The 24,597-nt window shown below is 47.2% G+C and overlaps 2 protein-coding genes across 4 annotated transcripts in view; both read left to right on the forward strand.

Annotated features, from left to right (window-relative positions):
• KCNAB3 (potassium voltage-gated channel subfamily A regulatory beta subunit 3) overlaps positions 1 to 4,901 on the forward strand; it is a 34,734-nt gene extending 29,833 nt beyond the window's left edge. For both annotated transcript variants that reach the window (XM_083410539.1, XM_083410540.1), the window contains one exon: positions 1,939 to 4,901. In XM_083410539.1, the coding sequence (XP_083266665.1) occupies positions 1,939 to 2,028 (90 nt within the window). In that variant the 3' untranslated portion in view covers positions 2,029 to 4,901. The remainder of the gene's footprint in view (positions 1 to 1,938) is intronic.
• A 15,043-nt stretch (positions 4,902 to 19,944) lies between these two features.
• RNF227 (ring finger protein 227) lies at positions 19,945 to 24,100 on the forward strand. Of its 2 annotated transcripts, XM_083410815.1 has the most exons (3): positions 19,945 to 20,650; positions 21,860 to 21,913; positions 22,695 to 24,100. In XM_083410815.1, exons 1-2 carry the CDS (start codon positions 20,065 to 20,067, stop codon positions 21,880 to 21,882), a joined length of 609 nt encoding a protein of 202 aa, XP_083266941.1. In that variant the 5' UTR covers positions 19,945 to 20,064; the 3' UTR covers positions 21,883 to 21,913; positions 22,695 to 24,100. The 2 variants fall into 2 exon arrangements, with proteins under 2 accessions (XP_083266941.1, XP_083266940.1); XM_083410814.1 differs by lacking the exon at positions 21,860 to 21,913 and having other exon boundaries at positions 19,976 to 20,650.
• The last annotated feature ends 497 nt before the right edge of the window (positions 24,101 to 24,597 follow it).

Raw genomic sequence — 24,597 nt, forward strand, 5'->3', positions numbered from 1 at the left:
TATGATCGAATCCCACCCACAAAGTAGCCATTGAAAGTGGAAGTGGCACTGAAGTGGCATTGAAAGAGGAAGAAAATAATTACTTCTAGATTTTCTCCACGTCATGCATACCAGCTTGGTGGCTTTACAATTTCCATTTCAAATTTTAAAAAAGAAACGTGGCAAAAAGGTAGGTGGGGAGCAGGAACAACTATATATAATGGAGAAAAGTGATCATGAGGGGAAATGGACATTTATATAATAATAATAATAATAATAATTTTTATTTATATCCCGCCCTCCCCAGCCGGACCTGGGCTCAGGGTGGCTAACAACAATCAAATAATCAAACAATAAAATAATCCAGCATTCTAAAAACATTTCATTATAAAAATTAATCCAAATCAAATTAATGGCAACCGTTAAGCAACATTCTGTGCAGGTTGCCAGAGGAGGGAGTCAGGCTGGGCCCTGACCAAAGACCTGGTGGAACAACTCTGTCTTGCAGGCCTTGCGGAAAGATGTCAGGTCCCGCAGGGCCCTAGTCTCTTGTGACAGAGCGTTCCACCAGATTGGAGCCACAGCCGAGAAAGCCCTGGCTCTAGTTGAGGCCAGCCTAACCTCTCTGAGGCCTGGGACCTTCTGGATGTTTTTATTTGCAGACCGTAGGTTCCTCTGTGGGGCATACCAGGAGAGGCGGTCCCGTAGGTACGAGGGTCCTAGGCCGTATAGGGCTTTAAAGGTTAAAACCAGCACCTTAAACCTGATCCTGTACTCCACCGGGAGCCAGTGCAGCTGGTATAGTACCGGATGAATGTGATCTCGCAGCGAAGACCCCATAAGGAGTCTCGCCGCGGCATTCTGCACCCGCTGGAGTTTCTGGGTCAGTCTCAAGGGCAGCCCCACGTAGAGCGTGTTACAATAATCCAGTCTGGAGGTGACCGTCACGTGGATCACAGTGGCTAGGTCAGGGCGAGAGAGGTAAGGGGCCAACTGCTTAGCTTGGCGGAGATGACAAAATGCCGCCTTTGTTATAGCTGTAATCTGCGCCTCCATAGAGAGGGAGGTATCGAAGATTACACCCAAACTCTTAACGGACGGTGCTGGCACTAATTGCACCCCCGCTAGAGATGGGAGTTGCCCCCTCAATCCCATATCGTCCCGTCCCAGCCAGAGGACCTCTGCCTTCGAAGGATTTAACTTCAACCGGCTCCCATGTAACCATCCAGCCACAGCTTCCAAACATCTGATCAGTGTGTCTGGGGCCGAGTCAGGATGGCCATCCATCCACAGATAGAGTTGGGTGTCATCAGCATACTGATGGCAGCCCAGCCCAAAACTCCGGACAAGCTGGGCGAGGGGGCGCATAAAGATGTTAAAAAGCATCGGGGAGAGTATTGCACCCTGAGGCACTCCACACACCAAGGAGTGGCGTGATGACAATTCCCCCTCAAGCGCAACTTCTTTTAATTTACTTTTTTAAAGACCCTCAAAGAAAAAAGTGGTGGTTAAAAAGGGGGTGGAAAGAAAAGCCAGGGCCCTAGAGAGGGTTGCACAGAGAGGAAAACTGGGACACCCTGCAGCTCTTTTTAAAATCCAGGTTTCCCCTGGCCTTTGACAGACATATGAGCCATCTTATTGAATTGCTGGCCCACTCTATTTCCCTATTTATTTTGAAAGCTTACACGCCTCCTCATTTTCAAAAGAACTTCAGCTAGCAGAATAAAATCACAGTGATAATTTTAAACAACCTAGAATGGGACTCGGCTACATTGGCAAAGAAAAAACGCTTTATATGCCTTGTCTATGCATTCTAACGCTCTGACACCAGATGGCGCTGTGGAGTTCTGTTTTTGCTAACCCGATTTCTCATACAAAGTTTGCAACGTATTTTAACTGCCACTATGGCAGAAGCCTTTCCTCCTCAGTCATGCCGCCCCTCTCTTTCTCTCTCCGCAGGTTCTGACTCAGCTGACGCCCCAGGTCGTCCAGGAAATTGATGCGCTCCTGGGCAACAAGCCCAATGCAAAAAAAGAGTCCCGGGCGTAGGGACACGTTGGCGCCCGGGACGTTGCACGCTGTTGTCCCAAAGGACTGCATTGCCTCCTGCTCCTCCTCTGGGGGGGCTCCCGGCCCCACCTACCTACCCCTCCCTGCCCCACATGCTCTCCCACCAGCTGCCGCCTCTCAACTCGGCGGGGGTGGGCAAGGAGGAGCCGCTTTGCGCATGAGAACCAAATAACCGTATACTTCCACGGCGGGCGAAATGGGAGGGCGCCGGCGGGTTAAGCGCCTGCCCCCCGCAGCAGCCTGCTTAGATTACAGTACAAATAATAAGGCATGAGCAACCCAGCTATGGGATCGGCGGGTAAGAGGCACCGCCTCCCGCTAGCGCCGGAACTGCCGGCCGCTTTGCCTCTCTCTTTCCCATATCAATGCGCCTGGTTTTTAAACATGGGGCGGGCACAGCGCAACGAGGCAAAATGGGGGGAGTGGGGAAACAAGCACACAGCTGGTGTATGATAACAATTGAGCATCCTTAGTGCATATTTACCCCAGCCGGCCAAAGTCCCGTGTAGCGTTAGGAGTCACTCCATTTACTTTTCTTTTCTCCTCAGCATCTTGTGCTTTTGTTGGGGGGCACCCCACCAGCTTCATTTGCGGGTTTTATGATGTTTTGAGGGACCACAGAGGAGCCATCTTGGGCACGAGCCAGTGGGAAGTCCTCTCGGCTAAATGAATGGGAGCTGCGCATGAGCGGGAGGGGCGCCATTTTGGATTTCCTGCCTCAGGCACCAAGATGTCTTAGGCCGGCCTTGTGTCCCAGTGAGGACAGATAGCCCCTGTCTTTGGTGGGGATATTGGGAAGGGACAGTCCCCTTCACCCCAATTCTTCAAATTTAACCTTTCTAGAGTCCTTTTTCGGATACAAATATCAGCTGTCTTCCCCTACCCGTCTTTTATTTCCACTCACCCTCCTCCCCCAAAAAACCCACGTAAATTAATGTCTTGTCTCTCCAACACAACCTCCTCCCTTCACCATCTTCCATTCCTAAACATTTAAGGTTTATCCCCCAGGGGAAATAAAACAAATCCCACCTTTTGAGGACAGTGGGGCTAGGACTTTTTGAAAGACAAAATTGTCAGTTCGTGTGCTTAACATGGCCTAGTCATGGATTATTTTTCCACCCACTGAGGGAGTGGGGAAAGGGAAGGAGGTTTCTGCAGTGCAAAATCGTTGCCAGAACCTGTTTCCCCTTCCCCACTGAGTGGAGACTGGAGAGCAGTCATCTCCATGGCAGGATTACGTTCTTCCATTTTGGGGGGCTAAGAAGGCCCAAAATTCATGGTTGTCGGGCAGATCAGCCCTTTGGACAAGCAAAAGCCATTTTGCCCACAAGCTCCACTTCAGCTTCTCCGATGTTCCTCAAATGTATCTCCCCCCCCCCCCACCTCCTGCCCCAAAGCATAATTTGTAATGTCTTTATTTGGTTTCATCTAATCCTTCATCTAATTTGCAGCTATTCTCCTCACAGAATGCCATTACAAATTCCCCCGTTACTTTTGGCAGGAAAGCAAAACTGGCTCCCTTCCTGCTCCTCAGGAGCAGCAGAAGCAGATGGCTGAGAAGAGAGAGAGAGAGAGAAAAGACATTTCTCTCTCCTTCCCCCTCAGTTTCCCTCTGTGGTTTTTCATTTTGCCGTGAATTTTCCCCCCAGAGGCCGACACCACCGAACCTTCCCGTTTTGTTGCGGAGGTGGAGGCTGCCTTATCACTTTGGTTCTGACTTAATTTCTCTCTCTCTCTCTTTCTTTTTTTGCATTTCATTTTTTTGAACAGAATTCCATATTCACCCTCCTCTAGGGAAAGAGCCATCTCTTCTTAAAGCAATAATATATTGAAAATAAAGCGTCCTCAGGGTCAAAGGGTCACCTTGGGGCAGTGGGGAGAGAGGAAGGCTAGCAACCGAGTCCCCCCCCCGAACCCCCTTGCTCCCGGGGAGCCCTATGGCACCCTCTTTTTTGCACAACTCATTGCTTTGAATCTGCTGCGCTTCCAGGGCAGGGCTGCTGTGGCACCTGTCCCCCTCGCACTGGCTGCTAAATTATACGATGCTGTATATATATATACATATATTTTCTCTGTCGAGAATGAGTCTGCTTCGAGTTTTACTCTAGAGTAGCACTTCTGTCGCTTCCAGGAGTCTCTGCAGGGGGTTGGGGTGGGTCTGCAGGTCAGAACTGAGGCTGCTTGGGATTTCTAAGATGGCACCCACGCACACCCCTCTCGGTTCCTCAGATCATTCTTCAGCTTTATTTATTGCATTGTTTCCACGAGGGATAGCTCAGCCAGTAGAGCGCGAAACTCTTAATCTCCAGGTCCCGGGTTCGGGTCCCACATTGGGCGATAGATTCCGGCGTCGCATGGGGTTAGACTAGATGACCCTCGTGCTCCCAACTCTCCAATTCTATTATTTATGTCACACCTGTTTTTCTCCAGGGAGCTGAAGGTGGTTTATGTGGGTCTCCTCCCCTTCCTCATTTAATCCCCACAACAATGGAGGTTAGGCTGAGATAAGGCAGCCCAAGATCAGCACCCTATAATCTTCATGACCGAGTGGGGATTTTGAAACCTGGTCTCCCAGGTCCAAGTCTTTAACCACTATGTCACACTACAATCTTTAGGGGTTTTGAACATACATTGTTATATATTTATTTATACCCTGCCTTTTACTCCGACAGGGACTCAAGGCAGCTTACAGATAAAATAAGAACAGCTAAAAACATTGGGGGGGGTGTTAAATTAAAAACATTAATAGGAAACATTAATATAATTAAATATATGTATAATCTTTACATCGGTGGGCTCTCCTTCACTGGAGGTTCCTGCATTTCAGGGGCTCGGACTGGACGCCCCTGGGGTTCCCTTTCCAACCCTACAATTCTTAAGGTTTTTAAGATTCTATCTGTTTGTGGCCCAGATCTGTACCCCACAAAAGCTCAGGGCAAGGATTCTGTTTAGAAACTGCTTAGGAAATCTGAAGTGGGGCTGGCGGGGGTGGGAGACTGAATATATTCCATTTTTAGAAGAGATTTCCAAACCGACAGGCAGATATTTTTAAATGGCAAAAGGGGGGTTCAGGTCAGTTTTGCCTGGGAGCTGGACTCCTGGGCTCCTGCCCCCAGATATGACTGGGTTGTACAAGGCGTTTCTCTGTGCGTGAATCTAGTAATATTTAGCCGCCTTTTGATAATGTTCTTTTGGATCCGCAAAGGGAAGGAGGCTAGGCGAGAAAGCCCTGAAAGATTTCAAAGTGCAGAGCTCGTTCCAAGGGAGAGCAGCTCCCTCTGCAGCACGGCAGAGGCATTGCAGGCCTGTGCACAAATTGCCCCTAAAGGAGAGAGAAAAGAGCTATTTCTACTGAAAAGCAGTCCCCCTGCAGAGACCACCTTGCAGGGATTTTTTAAAAATGCTTGATATAAGTAGAATGGGCACGTGGCTTTCAAAGAGGGTTTTTTTTTGCCCCTTTTCTTCTTTTTTGGGTGTGTGTGTGTGTGTGTTTGGGCGGTGGGGTGGGGGCAGGGAGAGATATTTGAAATATTGAAATACTGAAATAAAGAATACATGAAGCGACAGACCTGGTCCCGCTTGGTGTTTTGTGATGCTTGTGATCGATGCTTTGAGAAGAGGATTTAGAAGGGGAATAAGACTCCACCGTTCAGCAATGTTCTGTCTTAAAATGCTCATATTGTCATGACAACAATCAGTCGCAGGCATCTGTACCTGGAAAACAGTGGGGGGGGTGACAGAGATATCTCTGCCTGGTGTGATGAACCTTGAGTCCCTGGACTCCATGCCCCATCACTTATTTATTTAGTGGGCTGAATGGGGATTTGAACCCAGGCCCTTCCCACCTCCAAGTCCAACACTCCAGCCACGCGCTACACTATGCTGGACCTCATCCCCTGACCATTGAGCATGAGACTCTTAACCTCAGGGTCACGGGTTCAAGCCCCACTTTGGGCCAACGTTTATTGCATTGCAGGGGGTATGGGCTAGATGATCCTCGCGATCCCTTCCAACTCTACAATTCTGTGAGTCTACCACTGAGTTTGTGCGTCTGTGTTTGATAATGCATTGTTCTTAGGTCCACACTTTCTGACCTGGAGATGAAGCACAACAAACACCTAGCCAGACATTTGCCGTGTGGTGGGAGACGAGAGAATAGCGCTCACCCTCGCTTGTGTTTTTAATGTTTTGTTGGGAGCCGCCCAGAGTGGCTGGGGCAACCCAGACAGATGGGCAGCATATAAATATCATCATCATCTTCATCATCATCATCCTAGTCTCTGCTAAGCTTCGTTCCAAGGAAGCAGGACCCTGCTCAGAGATCGGGGTAGCATGCAACAAAACGTACATGTTTGAAACTCTTAATCATGGGTTAGAGCCCCACAATGGGCAAAATATTCCTGCATTGCAAGGGGTTGACCCTTGGTGACTCTTCCAACTCTACAATCCTATGATTCCTATGAAACCTAATGTGTGAGGAAGCTGCCTTAACCATTGCTGGATCCATGCCTGTGCTGCCTGGTAGCTCCTTTACAAGGTTCCAAGCAGGCATGCTTCCCAATAATAGTTCTGCTCTGTTTTGCCTTGGCCAGACCCCACCTGGAGTTCCGTGTTCTGGGCACCCTAGTTTCAGAAGGATGTTGACAAGAAGGAAGGTGGGCAGAGGAGGGTGACCAGGATGTTGAAGGGTCTGGAAACCAAAGACTTATCGGGAACAGCTGAGGGATCTGGGTATGTTTAGCCTGGAAGAGAGGAGATACGATAGCTGCCTCCGCATCTCTAGCGTATTTTTCACCCCATAGGACGCACCGGCCCATAGGACGCACCATGTTTTTTTTTTGGGGGGGGAAGGGGAAAAAAGTATTTCCCCCTCAGGCGCTTGTGGGGCTGGGAGCGGGGAGAAGTGCTCTTCTCCCCGCCGCCCGCCTTCAGGTCCGGGGACAGGGGGAAGACGCGCTGCGCCTCCCCACTGTCCCCGGAGCTTGCGGGGCTGGCATCGGGAAGAAGCCTGCATTTCCCCGCCGTCAGCCTCCAAACCACATAGGGAGACAGCGGGATGGCGGTGTTCCGCCTCCCCGCTGTGCCCCGACCTTGTGGGGCTGGCGCTGCGGCTCTCCTGAAGCCTGCATTCGCCCCATAGGACGCACACACATTTCCCCTTCATTTTTGGAGGGGAAAAAGTGCATCCTATAGGGCGAAAAATACGGTAGTTGTTTTCTGCTGCTCCAGAGGGTAGGACCTGGACCGAAGAATTCATATGACATTCAAAGGAAATTACGCCACAGTGGCACAAACCTTAGTCACCTCCCATTTGGATTACTGTAGTGCGCTCTACATGGGGCTGCCTTTGAAACGTGCTCAGAAACTTCAGCTGGCTCAAAGGGCTGCAGCCTGATTGTTGACTGGGACTGGTTCCAGCGAGCAGGCCATTCCCTTGCTAGAATATTTCCACTGGTGTTTCCGGGCACAATTCAAAGTGCTGGCTATGACAAATAAAGCGCTATATGGCTTAGGTCCCAACTACTGCATCTGAAAGTCCGTATTCCCTCATATGCACCTGCCCAGGCTCTGAGATCTTGTGTCAATGCTGCCACCTCCACAGGGATGCTTGGTGGGGGCACAGGAGAGGGTCTTCTCGGTGGTGGCTGCTCCCAGGCAACTTTGGAAGTCCCTGCCTAGAGAGGCCAGACTGGCTCCCTCCTTGCTGTCCTTGAGCCAGCAGGAGAAGACTTTCCTGTTCCCACAGGCTTTGGGGAACTGACTGCTTTTAATGAAAGGTCTGACGCTGTGCTGTGTTTATTGTAATTATTTGTTACGGTTTTAACAGATTTTTAAATGTATATATATAGTTTTAGTGTTTGTTTATAATGATTGGGTTTCCCCCCTATGTTTGTAGCTGTTCTTATTTTTATCCGTAAACCACCTTGAGTCCCTGTCGGGCAAAAAGGCGGGGTGCAATTAAATGATTAATAAGAAACATTAGGAAGAACTTTCTGACGATAAGAGCTATTCAGCAGTGGAATGGGTCCCCCAGAAGGTCATGGACTCCCCTTCCTTGGAGATTTTTAAACAGAGGCCCCTCTCTCAGGAATTCTTGAATTGTGGTTCCTGATTTGCAGGGGGCTGGACTGATTTACAGGGGGCTGGACTGGTACCTTCCAACTGCACAGTTGTATGATTCTACAGAGGTGCTGTTAGCTGAACTTGGGACCATTTGCTCACAAAGCAGCAGCTTGTAGCAGTGAGATACAGCTCTTTGTCCCTGGCTCTTGGAGGTGAAATTCTGCCTTGGGGAGCACAAGCATGTTCATGCTGTGATAAGTCCTTCAAACATTTACCAAGTGGCGTTGGCCCATGTGCCGCGGTATCCTGGGGGAACCGGTGCTTCCTCTCAGCTGCGCAATTACATCATTCAAGAGGAAATAGCTTATCAGTTACCTTCTCTGTTATTAGCCGAGAGATTGGCGAGTCACAAACCCAAGCGCCTTCGGCACATGAGAAGTTTTGCCGCTGCTGCCGGCACGAGGTGCAGGTTGAAACAGGCTGCACCGCAGTCTGAGGAGGGGGAATCTTTGCATCAACTCTCATGAGAAACACACAGTAAAAGGTGCCCGTCTTTTTAGATCTATGGCCATTCTCATGATGGGGAGAGTTGAGCCCATCAAGCATATAGATTGTGCTTCCTGTCTGGTTTCCTTTTCACCAGGCAAACGATAGAAATTGCAACATGAGTTGTCAAGCTGCTTGCATTGTTGGAAGGAGCAGGCGGCGCCTACAATTACCAGGCTTATGAGCATCCCTCGCCAAGAAAGCAAGAGGCACACATTAGGCTACGCTCCTGTCATAGATTAAGCCGGTTTATGGGACCCCCTCGAGCGAGTCAGCTGATCCCAGTTACACAGTTTTCTTAATCTGATTTCTTCGCCTGAAGAATTCAGTACAGGGTTGTAACGTCTGATTGCTTCATCAGTTAGATTAAAAATGCTTTGGGTCAACTGAGGTGTCCTTTAATCAGACTGTGTGTGTGTGCATCACACATGGAGCAGGCCCTGCAACAAAGTGTTGCAGTGTGAAGTGCTTCTGTTCAGGGTTCCAAGTACTCCACCACTACCACCCCAACAGCAGTTTGTGTCCTGCTTAGTCTTCATATCAATGGGCAACTCACTCTTCCATCCCCAGTACAGTGGTACCTCGGGGTAAGTACTTAATTAGTTCCGGAGGTCCATTCTTAACCTGAAGCTGTTCTTAACCTGAAGCACCACTTTAGCTAATGGGGCCTCCAGCTGCCACTGCGCCACCGGAGCATGATTTCTGTTCTCATCCTGAAGCAAAGTTCTTAACCTGAAGCACTATTTCTGGGTTAGCGGAGTCTGTAACCTGAAGCGTATGTAACCTGAGGTACCACTGTAATATCTAAAAATAGCTTTGCAGCGTGAACCAGGAAGTGACATAGCCACTCAACATGATTTCCATGGCCCAGCCATATCTGTATATATATGCTTTCACTCACATGCACGTTCATAGAATTATAAGAGTTGGAAGGGACCCGAGGGTCATCTAGTCCAACCCCCTGCAATGCGGCAATCTCAACTAATTACAAGTGGCCATCCAAACTCTCCTTAGGAGAGTCCACTGCCTTCCCAGGGAGTCTGTTCGACTGTCAAATGGCTCTTGCCATCAGAAATCTTAATACTGAAATAAAAAATTTAAGGTCTTATGTATATAATAAAAATTCATAAATGTACCAAGCAAACACGTACATAAATATATAAACCACATGTCTGAAGCAGCACAGGGAAACAGCCCTGGAACCATTTTGACTCCCAAGCTGACCAAATGATTTCTCTGCAAAGTCAAATGGAAAAGCCTCCCCATTGTCTTTTCCTTCACAAATCCTGTCTTAAGGGTATGTCTGTGTATGAATAGGGTGAGCCTGTGACCTGGCTCAGGAACTAAGTATTTATCATTACAAAAAACTGGCCAGGCTCCCCAGGGTATCCAATCAAGTAAGCATTAACAGGTAACTTGCCAGACAGGAGGTAAACAACTCACTCAGATTTCTGCTGTAGACCGCCCTTTCTGTGATGTAGGTATTATGTATCTGGGGTTAGTCTTGGACACCAAGGCGGGCAATTTAAAATGTCTATATAAGGGCGAGCACACCTGGGTTCTGGGTCCTCCTCCTGCGTGTGAGGGGAGCCCCCTGTTGCAACAGTTCAATAAAGATCAGGCTTACGAGCTGCTTTGCTTCTCACTATTCTCTGGTTGGCCTCTGTTCTTTTCTCCACCCGATGGAGAACCTACAAATAATTCTATAATGGCTCTTGTGTCCCCCATAAGGGAATAAGGGCAGATTTTCATTTATTACAATACTCTCCCAGCAGAGGTTCATGCCTTGCCTTGGGTAAATCTTCTGGGAAAGATAATCTCATTGTTGGGGTCTGGCCAGCCTGAATGCCACACTCTATAGTTCTCTTATCCTGCGAGGGATGGCACGAACCGGGGTTGGAGTGACTGACTCTGAGTGTGTGTGTGTGCAAGTGGAATATAGGCTAATAATACAGACCTGCTTTATAGGGTTGTTAGAAGGATTACAGAGGTAATGTACGTGAAGCGTACAGAGCACTCAATAAATGGTAAGGATTGTTGTTGTTATCTTGGGATTAGCATGTACTGATTTGCCAAGCCAGAATTTATAACGCCACTCTCACTATTTAGAAAGAGGCTGACTCATGCAATCTGCAGCAGTGGCAGCTGCAGTTGGCAGCTCCCTGTCTCTTGGCTCCTGCCAATTCTCTCTCCGTATCCTTAAGCAAACGAATTGAATCAGTGGATTCGCTCTGCAGCTGGGAATGAATCAAGAAAGCAGGAAGGGGAGGGCAAAGGAGGAAGCTTTGGAAAGCCTTGGTTCAGAGCCAACTGTGAGGTCATGCAAGGAAGGCGAGGCGGCAGCAGCAGCAAGCAGATCAGTGCTGGAAGGATGGCGAGGAATAAAGGCGAGGCCCTTTGAGGCCACGAGAATTGCACATCGCTGACCTAGTATCACGCTTCAGGCTCTTGCAAGGATTTTGCAGGCTTGGCAGCAAACTCATTCTCCAAATGTGATTGCTTAATGTAGCCAAAACAGCATCATCCACGCTTACAAGAGGGGCGTATATAAGCAGGGTCAGGCAAAGTCTAAGGTTTGCAGAAGTACAAAAAATATTGTAATGCCCAACCCTGAGTGGTGAGAGACTGCAGGGGTTTCAGCGCTTTTCCAGGGATTAGTTTCCTTTGAATGAAGGTCACTCAGGGCATTGTCCGGACTGACACACACCCCGCAAACCCACAACAATATCGAGGGGGCAGAAAAGCTTAAATGTGATGGGGGTGCAAGAAAAACAACCCCATATCAATGAAGAAAAAAGTATGCTCAATGCCATGGTATGCAGGCTAACTGGAGGGGCAACAAATGGAATGGAGTATTCTGGAATAGGACATGACTAGCTAATGGGGTGGGACGCGGGTGGCGCTGTGGGTTAAACTACAGAGCCTAGGGTTTGCCGATCAGAAGGTCAGCGGTTCGAATCCCCACGATGGGGTGAGCTCTCGTTGCTCAGTCCCTGCTCCTGCCAACCTAGCAGTTCAAAAGCACAAAGTGCAAGTAGATAAATAGGTACCGTTCCGGCGGGGAGGTAAACGGCGTTTCAGTGTACAGCTCTGGTTCGCCAGAAGTGGCTTAGTCATGCTGGCCACATGACCCGGAAGCTGTACGCCGGCTCCCTCGGCCAGTAAAGCCAGATGAGCGCTGCAACTGCAGAGTTGTCTGCGACTGGACCTAATGGTCAGGGTTCCCTTTACCTTTAGCTAATGGGGTGGGAACCTGAACAGGAGCACTCTTCACACTGCAACATTTTGTTGCAGGTCATATTAGTTACCTAAAGAACAGGAGTCAAAGGAGCAGACAGAAATCGAAAAATAGATGGTTTGAATTCCTGTGATCTGCTCCTTTCCCTTCATTACACACCCCCAGTGTAAATGAGGGTGGAAAGTCGCAGAAATTTGTGGGCCTGGATTTCTCCACTACAGTCTCAGATCTTTGCTGCAATATAACATTAATGTTCACAACCATCAAGCTAGGCTCTTGAGACTTCCGTGAACCTGAAAGATAGCATATTTACTCTTTACTTCATCCTGACTGGTGTTTCATGCAGAGGCAATTTTGTCAGGCTCAGCCATTCCTAGCTATTTCAAATTCCCTTGTGATAGCCAGGTGTTGTCAGAGATCGTTCCAGCTGCCAAGAATGAAATTTGCATGAGCTTCTGTCCTCAACCGGTTTGATGGCTTCCTGTTTACCTGGGAGATGTTGCTTATGCGGGCAAGGAAGGGAGTCATAACACCCAGATCCACTATCATCCCAAATGGGTCTGGAGAGGACCTCCAGTTGGGAACAGCTATGCCTCTGTGGCTGATCTGTACAGCGCCTAGCTATTGATTAGTCGTTTAGTCGTGTCCGACTCTTCATGACCCCATGGACCAGAGCACGCCAGGCCCTCCTGTCTTCCACTGCCTCCCGCAGTTTGGTCAAACTCCTGCTGGTAGCTTCGAGAACACTGTCCAACCTTCTCGTCCTCTGTCATCCCCTTCTCCTTGTGCCCTCCATCTTTCCCAACATCAGGGTCTTTTCCAGGGAGTCTTCTCTTCTCATGAGGTGGCCAAAGTCTTGGAGCCTCAGTTTCAGGATCTGTCCTTCCAGTGAGCGCTCAGGGCTGATTTCCTTCAGAATGGAGAGGTTTGATCTTCTTGCAGTCCATGGGACTCTCAAGAGTCTCCTCCAGCACCAGAATTCAAAAGCATCCATTCTTTGGCGATCAGCCTACAGCACCTAGTACAAGCTCCCAAAAGAGTAGCTGACTGTTCACGAAATCAAGAGCAAGATTTACTGTGGCACCGGCTTTCATGGACTAGATCCCACTCTGTCAAATGCATAAACTGTTATCTGGCAGACTGAGGGACCTAGGGTATGTTTAGCCTGGAAAGACTGAGAGGAGTTATCATAGCCATCTTCAAATATCCAAAGACCTGTCACATGGAAGATGGAGCAAGCATGTTTTCTCCTAATCTGGAGGGTAGGAGCCATGCCAATGGATTCAAGTTACGAGAAAGGAAAAGAACTTTCTGACAGCAAGAGCTGTTTGACAGTGGAATGGACTCCCTTGGAAAGTGGTGGACTCCTTGGAGGTTTTTAAGCAGAGGTTGGATGGCCATCTGTCATGGATGCTTTAGTTGAGATTCCTGCATTGCAGGGGGTTGGACTAGATGTCCCTAGAGCCCCTTCCAACTCTACAGTTCTGTGATTCTAGCAAGGGGAATGTACACAGTGGGGACAAGCAGCTTTGAAATACAAGACGTACAGCTTGAGACATTTCCATGCAAAGCTCATGACTACAGTAATTGTTCACAATGCTAACCGATGATAACCCAGTCTTCCTAGCTAGCTCTAAAGTGGTAGCGGAAACCCTGGTCTCAACTGAGCCCCAAACAAATAGAATCAAACTTGCAAATGAATTCTAGTTCAGTGTTAACTATATAAATATTGGAAAAACCAAAGTAGATGGCTTTTCCCCCCTCATAGTCCTTTCCCCTGACTCCCATTTGCCCTCTAGATCAGCATTTGCCAACCTGGAGCCCACTGGGTGTTTTGGACTACAGCTCCCATCAGTCCCAGCTGGCATATGGCTAATAGGAGTTGTAGTCCAAAACACCTGAAGGCTGGTGAAAGCTGATGTAGATCATGAATGGTGTTGCCGAACAGGAATCATATCTCATAATTCACCAGCGCGAGCAAAGGATGTGGTTGTCAGCCTTGCCCTAACACCTCACGAGGCACGGGACCTTCTCAGCGAAGAAGGGAATGCTTGAGATGACTTATTCCACCTGGCATAGCTTTGTGATCACTCACCCACTCAAAAATATTGCCTCGCTCCAGCTTAGGTGGTGGAAATGGGTGTTGTAGGAAAATGCCCTTTCTATACACTTTAACCAGGTGAGCAGATCCTTCTGCAAATGGCATTAGTAACAAAATTGGAGTCAATTGTGGGTAGAAAAGTAACGCAGCACCACAAGGAAACGTGGCAGTGAAAATGGCCACAGATGATGAGGCCTCTGACAGGTGAGCATATTTAAGAGGCCAGAAATTCCCTTGAACGTCAATTTTAACTGCCATCAATCACAACCTCTACATATTTATTCCAGCTGTTGCTTTAAAGGAAAGAAAAGCTTCCTATGCAAAAACTGTCAGTGAAGGGAGGTCAGAAGTGGGGCGCGGGGGATGGCTATGGGATGCGATTGAAGGGCAGGGTGATGCCCTCTCTATGCCATGGGGTCAGGACTAAGGGGGTGTTCCAGACTGAGACGGCTGCATGTGTACGTGCATTGTTGCACAAGGTTAAAACCCTGAGGGTAATTTCTGGTTGAAGGCTCAGTCAACACACGGAGCAACCAGGAAACAGCTGCTATCTCCATACTTGGGGGCGAAAAAATTCAAATCCTGCTTTCTGCACTCCCCGGCAGAGAGAAGCTGGCACTTGGAGGCTTCCTGGATGGCCAGCCAAAGAACCGGAGCCCTGACCTCATCAGAAAGCTCTCCCTGCCAAGGCCCCAGACGGACACGCCAACAGGATGACTCATGCTCAGGCAATTGAGCAGGTTTTTGACACTCTTGGCCCTTAAGATACAACAGTCAGACCAATGCAAATTTAGCCCTCTCTATCATATCCTCTCTGAGAGCAGAGAACAGGACCCCGGTGGAGTCATCAGTCCTCGTATACACAGACCCAAAGCAAAATCTTGTTTGCCTTTCCAGTAAATCTTATTTGTCCAAGGCGGAAATTGGTTCAAGCAAGGGGGATTTCCGGCACTTGCGGTCAACAAACATTAAACTCTCCCATTACCTCAGAGGGTTTCCCCAACAAGATTTCACCAGCGCAATGTCTCTGCCTACTGAACAGCACACAGTGCTTTAGTGCCAAAGAGCCAGCCTAGACCCAATGCAGTGAGCAGTCCCCCCATCTTATTTAATATCTCCCTAGATACACACACACTGCTCCCCTCTCAGGAGTCCATCATCACCACCCCTCGGAGGCGGATAATCCCTTGCAGCAAAGAAATCACAACCTACTGGGAATTTAAGCATTAGCATATTTATAAGCTTTCATACACACATCACTGGTTGAGATAATGTTTCAACTGCTTTTAGAAAGTTTTAAGAGTGGTTTTAGAATGCTTTTAAGATTGATGTGTTCTCTGCCCTGGGCTCCTTCGGGAGGAAGGGTGGAATAGAAGTTGAATAAGCAATAGTAACAATAACTAATATGCATATACAGTGCTATTTTTCTAGAAAAAGAGGTGCTGGGACTCACCATGAATGCCTCCCTGGTCAATGGCACCCACCTGACGTTGTGGTGAGTTTGGGCTGAAAAAAAAGCCCAGTGCTCCATGGTTTGGAGGGACTGTAAATAGCAAAGGTGGTTGTGATTATTCTTCTGCCTGGCTTTCAGAAAACCTAGGGTCCCATTGTTGCAGGGAACCCCCCCCCCCCAATCATTCAGTTTGTACAAACACGACACACACACACACTCACACAAATCAGCCATACATCGGATCTGTACCGTTCCACTTTTATTTTACACCATGAAGGAAGGACTATCAAAAGGGGGGAACTTGACACAAGGCAGCCATAATCCCCCAAGCTTACCAACACGTCCGCAGCGAGCCCTACCCGGTTGGCATGCCAACCTTGATGGTCAGAAGATCATTACACTCACAAAGGACCTGCATAGGGAAGTGGATTCAGTACGGACTGAAACAGAGGACAGTGACCAACCCTTCCCTCTGGGGGCAGGAAACAGTGAACTCCTCTTTGTCCTCAGGAATGTAATCATGGGGAGGGGGAAAGGAGGAACGGGACAGGTGACAAGACACTCAGGGTTACCACCACAACTCCTCCCTGAACCCCTCCTCTTTGTGATGTGTCAATGCTGTAGTCATGATGTAGTCTTAGGGGTGTAGCATGGGGGATTAGTAGATAAAAAAAGTTGGGGTCTTCTTTTGTTCGGGGCTTCCATCTTGTTCCACCTTGTGGCAGGTGGGAGTCCTGTCGAGACAGTCTTCAATAAAGAGCAAGCCTACTGGCTGCTGTTTTGCTCTGGTATTCCTGGCTGGTGTCCTAGTTTTTTTTGTCCAAGGGAGCCCTCAGATTTCTCCGTTAACACCATGCATGGCTGTACTTTGGCAGTGTTAGAAACTGGGATAGGAATCTAGGAGCCATGTGGCTCCTGGGGCCTAGGTTGTGGGCACCAAAACAAAATGTCTACGCACCCTTTTTTTTTGCTGCCGTGCTACCAGACCGGGCACCCTGGGAGCAAAACAACAATAACAACAGTTCTTGTTGTTGTCATTGTTCCTATTTTGCTGTCAGACGAATCAGGTGGTCTGCAGGGTTGAACTTAGCAGAAGATGCGAGTCTTTTGCTACCGCAGTGCCTGGCAAGCCAGCTGACAGCAGCCCAGACGTCTCCCAGTGCCAAAAGGCTGGTTGCTTGTCAAAAAGTGCTACTAGCACCCGGCTAATTTCGAACACTGGTACTTCCTACCCACACGCATTATCCTCATAACCTGAGAGGAAAGCAAGACTTCCTGATTCCGCAAGTCTCCCCAAACCTAACCCAACTATTTGCTATACATTCACCTGCCCCTCCATCCTCTTTCTTTTCCCACCCGTCCAGGCTGGGCAAATGCACGCCCACTATCAAGATCTATCAGATTTCCTGGCATCAGAGACAGAGCCTTGGCATCAGAGGCACCAGATCTTTGGGGCCCCCCCTCAAAAAAGAAAGTACATATGGCCCTATCTTTGTTGAAATACTCCCTTTTTTTAAAAAAAAAAAAACCTGACCTTTTAAAACATACAGTGGTACCTCAGGTTACATACGCTTCAGGTTACATACGCTTCAGGTTACAGCCTCCGCTAACCCAGAAATAGTACCTCGGGTTAAGAACTTTCTTCAGGATGAGAACAGAAATTGCGCCACCGCAGCGCGGCAGCAGCAGGAGGCCCCATTAGCTAAAGTGGTGCTTCAGGTTAAGAACAGTTCCAGGTTAAGAACGGACCTCTGGAACGAATTAAGTACATAACCAGAGGTACCACTGTATTTGTTTCAAACTGCGCTCTATTGAAAGTACCGTGAACCAGGTTTTAAACTGCTCTTTTTCGCTTTCTAAAAAATGGATTGCCTTATTGATTTTTTTTATTATAGCACAAACTAATTGTTCTGCCATCATCTATCCATACTTGTACATTTATAAATAAATCATTATGAATTTGAATGCATAATTCATAGGCTGCCATAGCAATTCCTGTTCAAGAATGAGAAATCTTCATATGCATGAGGGGCGATACTGAATTTCTGCTTTCCCCTTTCTTCCCGCAAACACATTATGCTTAGGCATTGCGGCTGCATGCTGTACTTTAATGAGCCACTCTTTTTTCCGTAGGCATATTGTGCTAATGCCATTTAGCAGCTATTATATTAAAATTGCCACTGTTATTAAGGTTCCCACTATATTTTGGTGCTCAGGTGACATGCATCATTGTTTGAAAAACCTGACAGAATTCGTAGAGGATTCGAAGTACTGTACATCCTTCTGTTTATGTAATGACATTCCCCCCTAAACTGCTGGTTGTTTAATAAAAAAAGTTCTACAATGTACAGATAAAGTCAGCTTCAGATTTCCCGTACTTGCAGGATACAAAGCACTTGCTGTGTAAATACAAAGCCCAATGTTATAACATTCAGCATTTCCAAATTATGGGCAGAAAATAACCCCTAAAACCCTGAACTGCTGCCAGGTAGTATAGGCAATACTCAGGTAGATGGACTCAGGCTACAATTATAAGGCAGTTCATATAGTCCCACAACATTAAGATATACCGTATATTCCCATGTATAAGACGCCTCCATGTATAAGACACCCCCTACTTTTGGGGGCCCCAAATTTAGAAAATGGGCATATGCACTATCTGTGTATAAGACGCCCCAACCTTAAAGTAAAAAAAAAAACCCTAGCCTTATACACAGAAAAGTATGGTAATTTTGCCAGGCATTGTGGATAGCTTCATTTGTACTTTTAAAATACTGTTTTATTTGGTGGGGGGAGGTTAAAAAAGAAGTTATCTTCTTAAATGCTCTGGGAGGGCTTCTGCCAGCAGCCGAAGACTGTTTTATTCCAACAAGCTTTTGGGAGCTGTTTTTAAGCAAAGGGCGTTTAATAGTGCTATGCTGTTTTTGCTATCTGTAAGTCAATAGATTTGTGTTTATATTGTTTTAATTCTACTACTAGAGTTTAATTACTTTTTATTTGAATGACTTTCTACTGGGTTTTATAAATGAAGATCATAGGAATAAGAAATGATAATAAACAGGCCAAGTCTCACATCATTCATTTGTTACAGAAAATTTGCAGTACTGTAATATCTACAACTTTTGGTTCATTATCAGTGGTCAATGTATATGTTCTTAGTTTGCGAATTGGTTTAAAGAGAAACAGGATATAACAGAGTTGACAGATAACAGTCAACACTGCATAGCTAGATGCCTAATCAGAAGCCCTTATGGTTGCGCTTAGATTAAGTATGAGTAATACTCATTTTTCCTCTTATGTCACCAATGAGACAATATAAAATGTTGGTATATTGATGAACATGGGAATGGGGTTCAAAGTGAAGATAATAATTTGTTAAAATTTAAATATAGATCAGCCAAATGCTGATGCGGGGGATTGTTCCTATTCTGGAATACTGGCATAAATTCGAAGTTAATTATGAAATTAATTGGCATCAGGACAAAGCCATTTTTCTTGATCTGTCCACATGTCAACTGTAGTTTATTTGTTAATCTCTCGGAATCCTGCTGTTTTATACTGATTGTTTTATTGTTGTGGTTGCGTCTTGTCGCTTGTAATAAATGGCTTATTGATTATCATGTAAATCCAGATTGTTGTCTTGAAATATATTTAATAAAGCTAATTCTGGTTTGAGACTTCCCATTGTTCTGTTATTTTATTAATTTCTGGAATATCAAATTTCAGAAAAGCTGGATTTTTGGAAATTCCCATATCAGTTCCCATTGATGTCTAAGTTTAAATCCTTGTTAACTATTATCTTTTATATATATATTAGCTTTTTGTATTTTAATCTGTATTGTTTTAATTTCTTTGTAAGCCGCAATGAGTCACCACTCTCGGAAAAAGGTGGGATAGAAATGAATAAATATTATTTTTATTAATGGTGATGATGGTTGTGATGATTATATATTCATCTATACCCCTCATTTTTCCCTGACGAGGATTCAAGGTGTCTTACAGATAAAATAAAAACACGGGGTGGGTTTTTAAAAAAAACAAAAAAAACCCACAATGAAAATCAACTGAACAGTATTAGAATTAAAATTGTACATGGAATACAGTGAGGGGAGGTGTGGGGAAGTCTGGGAAATAAGTAATTGCAAGGAATATTATGAAAATGGAATTTTTCTTAATTGTTTTTTTTCTTGTTGGGTTTGTATTTTTGTATTTTTCTTTTCTTTTTTCCTTTTTCTATGTAAAAATCTTAATAAAAATATTTTTTTAAAAAAAATAGAATTAAAATTGTACATATGGTGTAGCTGTTCTTTCCGCATCACTTTACCTCAGAAGCCTCACCAGTTGAATTTCTGCAACCGCCTCCCATATTTTCTCCCGCCTTTTTCCCCCTTTGAAAGAGGCTGGGGAGGCGTGTCCTATCGCCGCGCACCGCCCCTCTAGCTCCGCATTGGCTGAAAAGAGCAAAAGGGGCGTGTACCCAAGCGACCGGGCACGCTCTCCTCGTGTCTATATATAGAGGCAGCCGGCGAGAGGCGCCCTTCAGTTGGCTCGCGCGCCTCGCGGGCTACGGGTAAGCGCGCAAAGGGCCGTTGAAAGTCAAAGGCAGAGGAGGCTATGGCCGTGGACGAGCGCGAAGAGGGCGGCGCCTCCGAGGACCTGGAGTGCGGCATCTGCTGCATGCCTTACGACCGCTGCGGCCGCGCGCCGCGCCGCCTCGGGGGCGCGCACGGCTCGTGGAAGCCCTCCCGCTGCCGCCACGTGATCTGCAGCGCCTGCGTGTGCCAGCTGGCGCGCGAGGGCTGGTGGGAGGAGGTCACGTGCCCTTACTGCCGCACCGTCACCTCGCTGCGCGAGCGCGGCAACTTCCTCGTGGCCGGCGTCAGGCGCGGGAGCGCGGGGCTGACGGGCAACCGCCGCCGCCTCGTCCTGCCGCCCATCGACGCCGAGCTCTGGCAGCGCGTCGTCCGCCTCGAGAAGCAAGGGGTCGGCGGCGGGAGCAAGGCCGAGGAGCGCCTGGGGGAGAAGGAGGGCGGCGACGAGGAGGACGGCGGCGACGGCGAGGCCGGCCAGTGGCGCCTGTGGAGGGCGCTGAAGAGACTCCTGAAGGGAGGGAGTGGGGACAGCGAGGCGCCTGCGCGGAGCAGGAGAGGGCGTGGCCGGAGCAGGTCCATGCCCCCCAGGCGGAGACCACCAATCAATCGTGAGTTCCTCTTCTCATGCGGTAGGGGGGCGTGGTCTGATAACCAACAACAATAATAATAATAATTGATTTGTTACTTATACCATGTCCATCTGGCTGAGTTTCCCCAGCCACTCTGGGCAGCTCACAATCAAGTGTTAAAAACAATACAGCATTAAATATTAAAAACTTCCCTAAACAGGGCTGCCTTCAGATGTCTTTTAAAGATAGGATAGCTGCTTATTTCCTTGCCATCTGGAGGGAGGGTGTTCCACAGGGTGCCACCACGGAGAAGGCTCTCTGCCTGGTTCCCTGTAACATCAATTCTCTCAATGAGGGAACCATCAGAAAGCCCTCGGCGCTGGATCTCAGTGTCCAGGCTGAACGATGGGGGTGGAGACGCTCCTTCAGGTATAAAGGACCGAGGCCGTTTAGGGCTTTAAAGGTCAGCACCAATACTTTGAATTGTGCTTGGAAACGTACTGGGAGCCAATGCAGATCTCGCAGGACCGGTGTTATGTGATCCCGGTGGCCACTCCCAGTCTAGCTGCTGCATTCTGGATTAATTGCAGTTTCCGGGTCACCTTCAAAGGTAGCCCCACGTAGAGCGTATTGCAGTAGTCCAAGCAGGAGATAACTAGAGCATGCACCACTCTGGCGAGACAATCCGCAGGCAGGGAGGGTCTTAGCCTGCGTACCAGATGGAGCTGGTAAACAGCTGCCCTGGACACAGAATTAACCTGTGCCGCCATGGACAGCTGTGAGTCCAAAATTACTCCCAGGCTGCGCACCTGGTCCTTCGGGGGCACAATTACCCCATTCAGGACCAGAAAATCCCCCACATCCGCCCGCCCCCTGTAAAACAGTACTTCTGTCTTGTCAGGATTCAACCTCATGTCATCGCGATTACTTTTTTTAATAATTATTAGTAAAAGATTGGTTTTCAATAAGCTTTTTAAAACAGAATAATGGAAAGTCACAGGGAGTGAGGCTCACCATAAGGGTGGAAGGAACAAATAGCCCAGGAGGCTCGAGGGGCTTAGCAGGCCTCGCTTGTTGGCAGGAGTCTGCCTTGCCAGGTGCATGAAGTGCTGCTCACCTTGGGAGATGTGTTTACGCATGTTTGGGCTGGTGGGTGTAACACTTTGCTGCAATGTGGCCTCTCCACAAAAGCTTTTAGTCGCTATAAATGCTTGCCTTTTAAGCCCATCTTCGCTTTTGCTTTGACAGACTTAACACGCCTGGCCTTCTGAGGTGCTGCCTGCTGCCTCCTGCATCTGACTTGTGGGTCTTCTTTCTTTTTTAAAAAGGAAACTTTCTTGCTTTGAAACTTTATGTAGATTTCATTGATTGACTAAAATGGGATTAGTTGGGCAAGGTTTCCTTTAATTGAGTGGCAGCACGGTTATAAGATGTGTCAGTTTGGAGTGAGCAAGCAATTCTGCTGGCCAGGTCCTTAATCTCCATTTTATTGATATCATGTAGTTGACTATATTGACATATAGTTTATGTATGTTAAATGTCAATGCTTTTTCCAAAATCCAGGTGTTGGTCAGCTTTTCTGCATGTGGGTGCTGAGCGGTGTATAGAGGTCAGGACGGGGGCCAGCAGGCAATGTTAAATTACCCCCTTCTGTGCAACAGTTCATCACCACATTGAGTTTTCTTCTGTAGGGTGATGATGGTGGAGAGAATCTCCAGGTTTCATTTTCGTATGTCAAGATGGGAAATTGAGCAAGTGAGCTAGAGCCGGGATGTATTGGTAGACAAAACTATTGTAGATGAGTCCCATCTCCCTTTGGGGCTGGAGTGCACTCCAACTTCTTACAACTATATACTTAAAAGAGTGCCAGTCCCTTGATTGAGCACTTCCTTTCCCTTGCCTCCATGATGCAAAGTTGGGTCAGAGGATGGTGGTTCAGGTGAAACACTTTCTTGCTTTAATATGAGGCTCCTGAATTAGGCTTGTGCTGACAGACATAAGCTTTTGGCATTAGCGGTTTTAAATATTTATGGGTCCCCAATTATAGTTCACACCAGTGGCTTTCTTTTTCTCTCCTGTGCAGCCTATGGCCCTGAAATAAAGGACTTGGCACTCATGACTTGCTACATCATCTGAAAAGTGGCTGGCTTGGAATCAACAAGCTTTTATGAACCTGCCACATCAGAAGAGTAGCCAGCTTGCACCTTCAAGGCTTTGATGAAGCATCCTTTGCCCCCCCCCCCCCCATGGGGTGTCCTTTCCCTGCAGCACGTGCAGGGTGAATGAGGTGATGCACTGTTCTTCTGGTTAGCATGCGACAGATTTTCACCATGCTGCTCAGGGAGGTGCTATTCCTTATGACCCCACGGAGGCCATTGCAGACAGATGACCCAAGAAGAGCTACAGAAACTCTTTCATCCCTTCTCCCCTCACAGCTTCTGTCTCCTGAAATGGAGCAGAATGTGGAAGATAGTAGAAAGTGGAGGATGGCCTGTCATATGCGATACAAGATTACATCTCTTCTGGACTAAGTCTGTGTCTTGAAGGCTGACTTGCAGTCAATTTATCTTGCGCATAGGTTGTTTAACATGGTTCTGAACCATGGAAAGTTTTCCATTGTCTATGTGCCTTTCAAAAAACTGAGGGGGCATACATGAGATTACTTTCTGAAGGTACCCTCCTACGTGCACTCTGGCAAAAATGGGATGGATGCAGCCAAGATTGGATGGCTTACAATTTGAACATATATTTTGGCACTCGTAGTACTTTGTTTTCCTACTGCAAAGTAGCCATTTTAACAAAATTTAGCATGTGCTATTGTATGAGATCAATGATGGAAATACTGTGCCTTGCAATCCCTTTGTGTATGTATATTCTGTTTTCAGTCTTGCAAGCTACATCTTTCATATTTGGCTTTTTTTCGCCCTCAGACCGCATACCTGAGGGCGAAACAAATTTGGTTAAATGGCTTCATGGGAAAATTTTGGTATATTATCCAGTTCTTACTAAGGTTTCCCCCCCCCCCCCCCTGTTGCAACATGTTTTTTGACACAAAGTTGAGGTTGTTTCCTAGTTTTTCAGATGAGTAACTGAAGTAAGAGTTTATTTGACCAAAGATCCTTTGAGAAGACCATCCAGGCTATAAGCAGGCCTCATAATCCTTGTGACTGTGTTGGTTTGGCTTGTGCTTCCTCCGACCAACACCGTTTTCTTTTGCTGCATTCATTATGAACTACAGAACAGATTCTGCAGGCTCTCCCATTTTGGAAATCTCAGATGTGAAAAGTATCAGAAGAGGCAGTCGGCCTCTCCTAGCTAGATACTGCGTTCTTCCTGACAAGGAAATTATTTAAGTGTTTGTTTGTTTTTAAAGAAGCATTTCTGTGAAATGTGTTTGGCATACTTGATAATTTCATATTTATAATTCTTCCCCATTTTGCCAATTGTAACTTATTTAATTTTAATAAAAACCCAAGAGTGGAACTGTTATTTTGGTGGTTATCTTTTTGGTTTTGTAAAAAGCCCCTTAGTCCCAAACACATCAGTTAAAGGACCTCACCAATTGAATTCTGACCTACATCTCGATTCCAAACCTTGGCAGCCAAGCAAAACCCCTCAGTCCACAGACTACCAGCCTTTCCACAGCACACTGTTTGGGAATCATTTTACCAACCTAAAAGATTTCTGGGCCTTTGTTGATGTAGGAGGCCTGGCCCTGCCTTGAGAAAACCCTATGTCTTGTGTCAGCAGAATGCAGTGCCCCACCTCCTAGTTTTGACATGGCAGCAAAAACCTTGTAAATGGGCAGGGCTGATGCAGGTCGTAAACCAAAATATCTGAAAGGCTGCTCAGGGTCCAGAAGGTTTGTGAGCTCTTGAAGCAAGGGGCAGGGTAGTGCCCTTCATCCTAAAGCGCTCAAAGTGAGGAAAAGGTCTAAATTTGGGGGACTGTGGATGTAAAAGACTTAATTGGTTCTTAAAGTAGGA

Source organism: Podarcis tiliguerta, assembly GCF_965153285.1.
Source record: "Podarcis tiliguerta genome assembly, chromosome: 13".
NCBI lineage: Eukaryota > Metazoa > Chordata > Lepidosauria > Squamata > Lacertidae > Podarcis > Podarcis tiliguerta.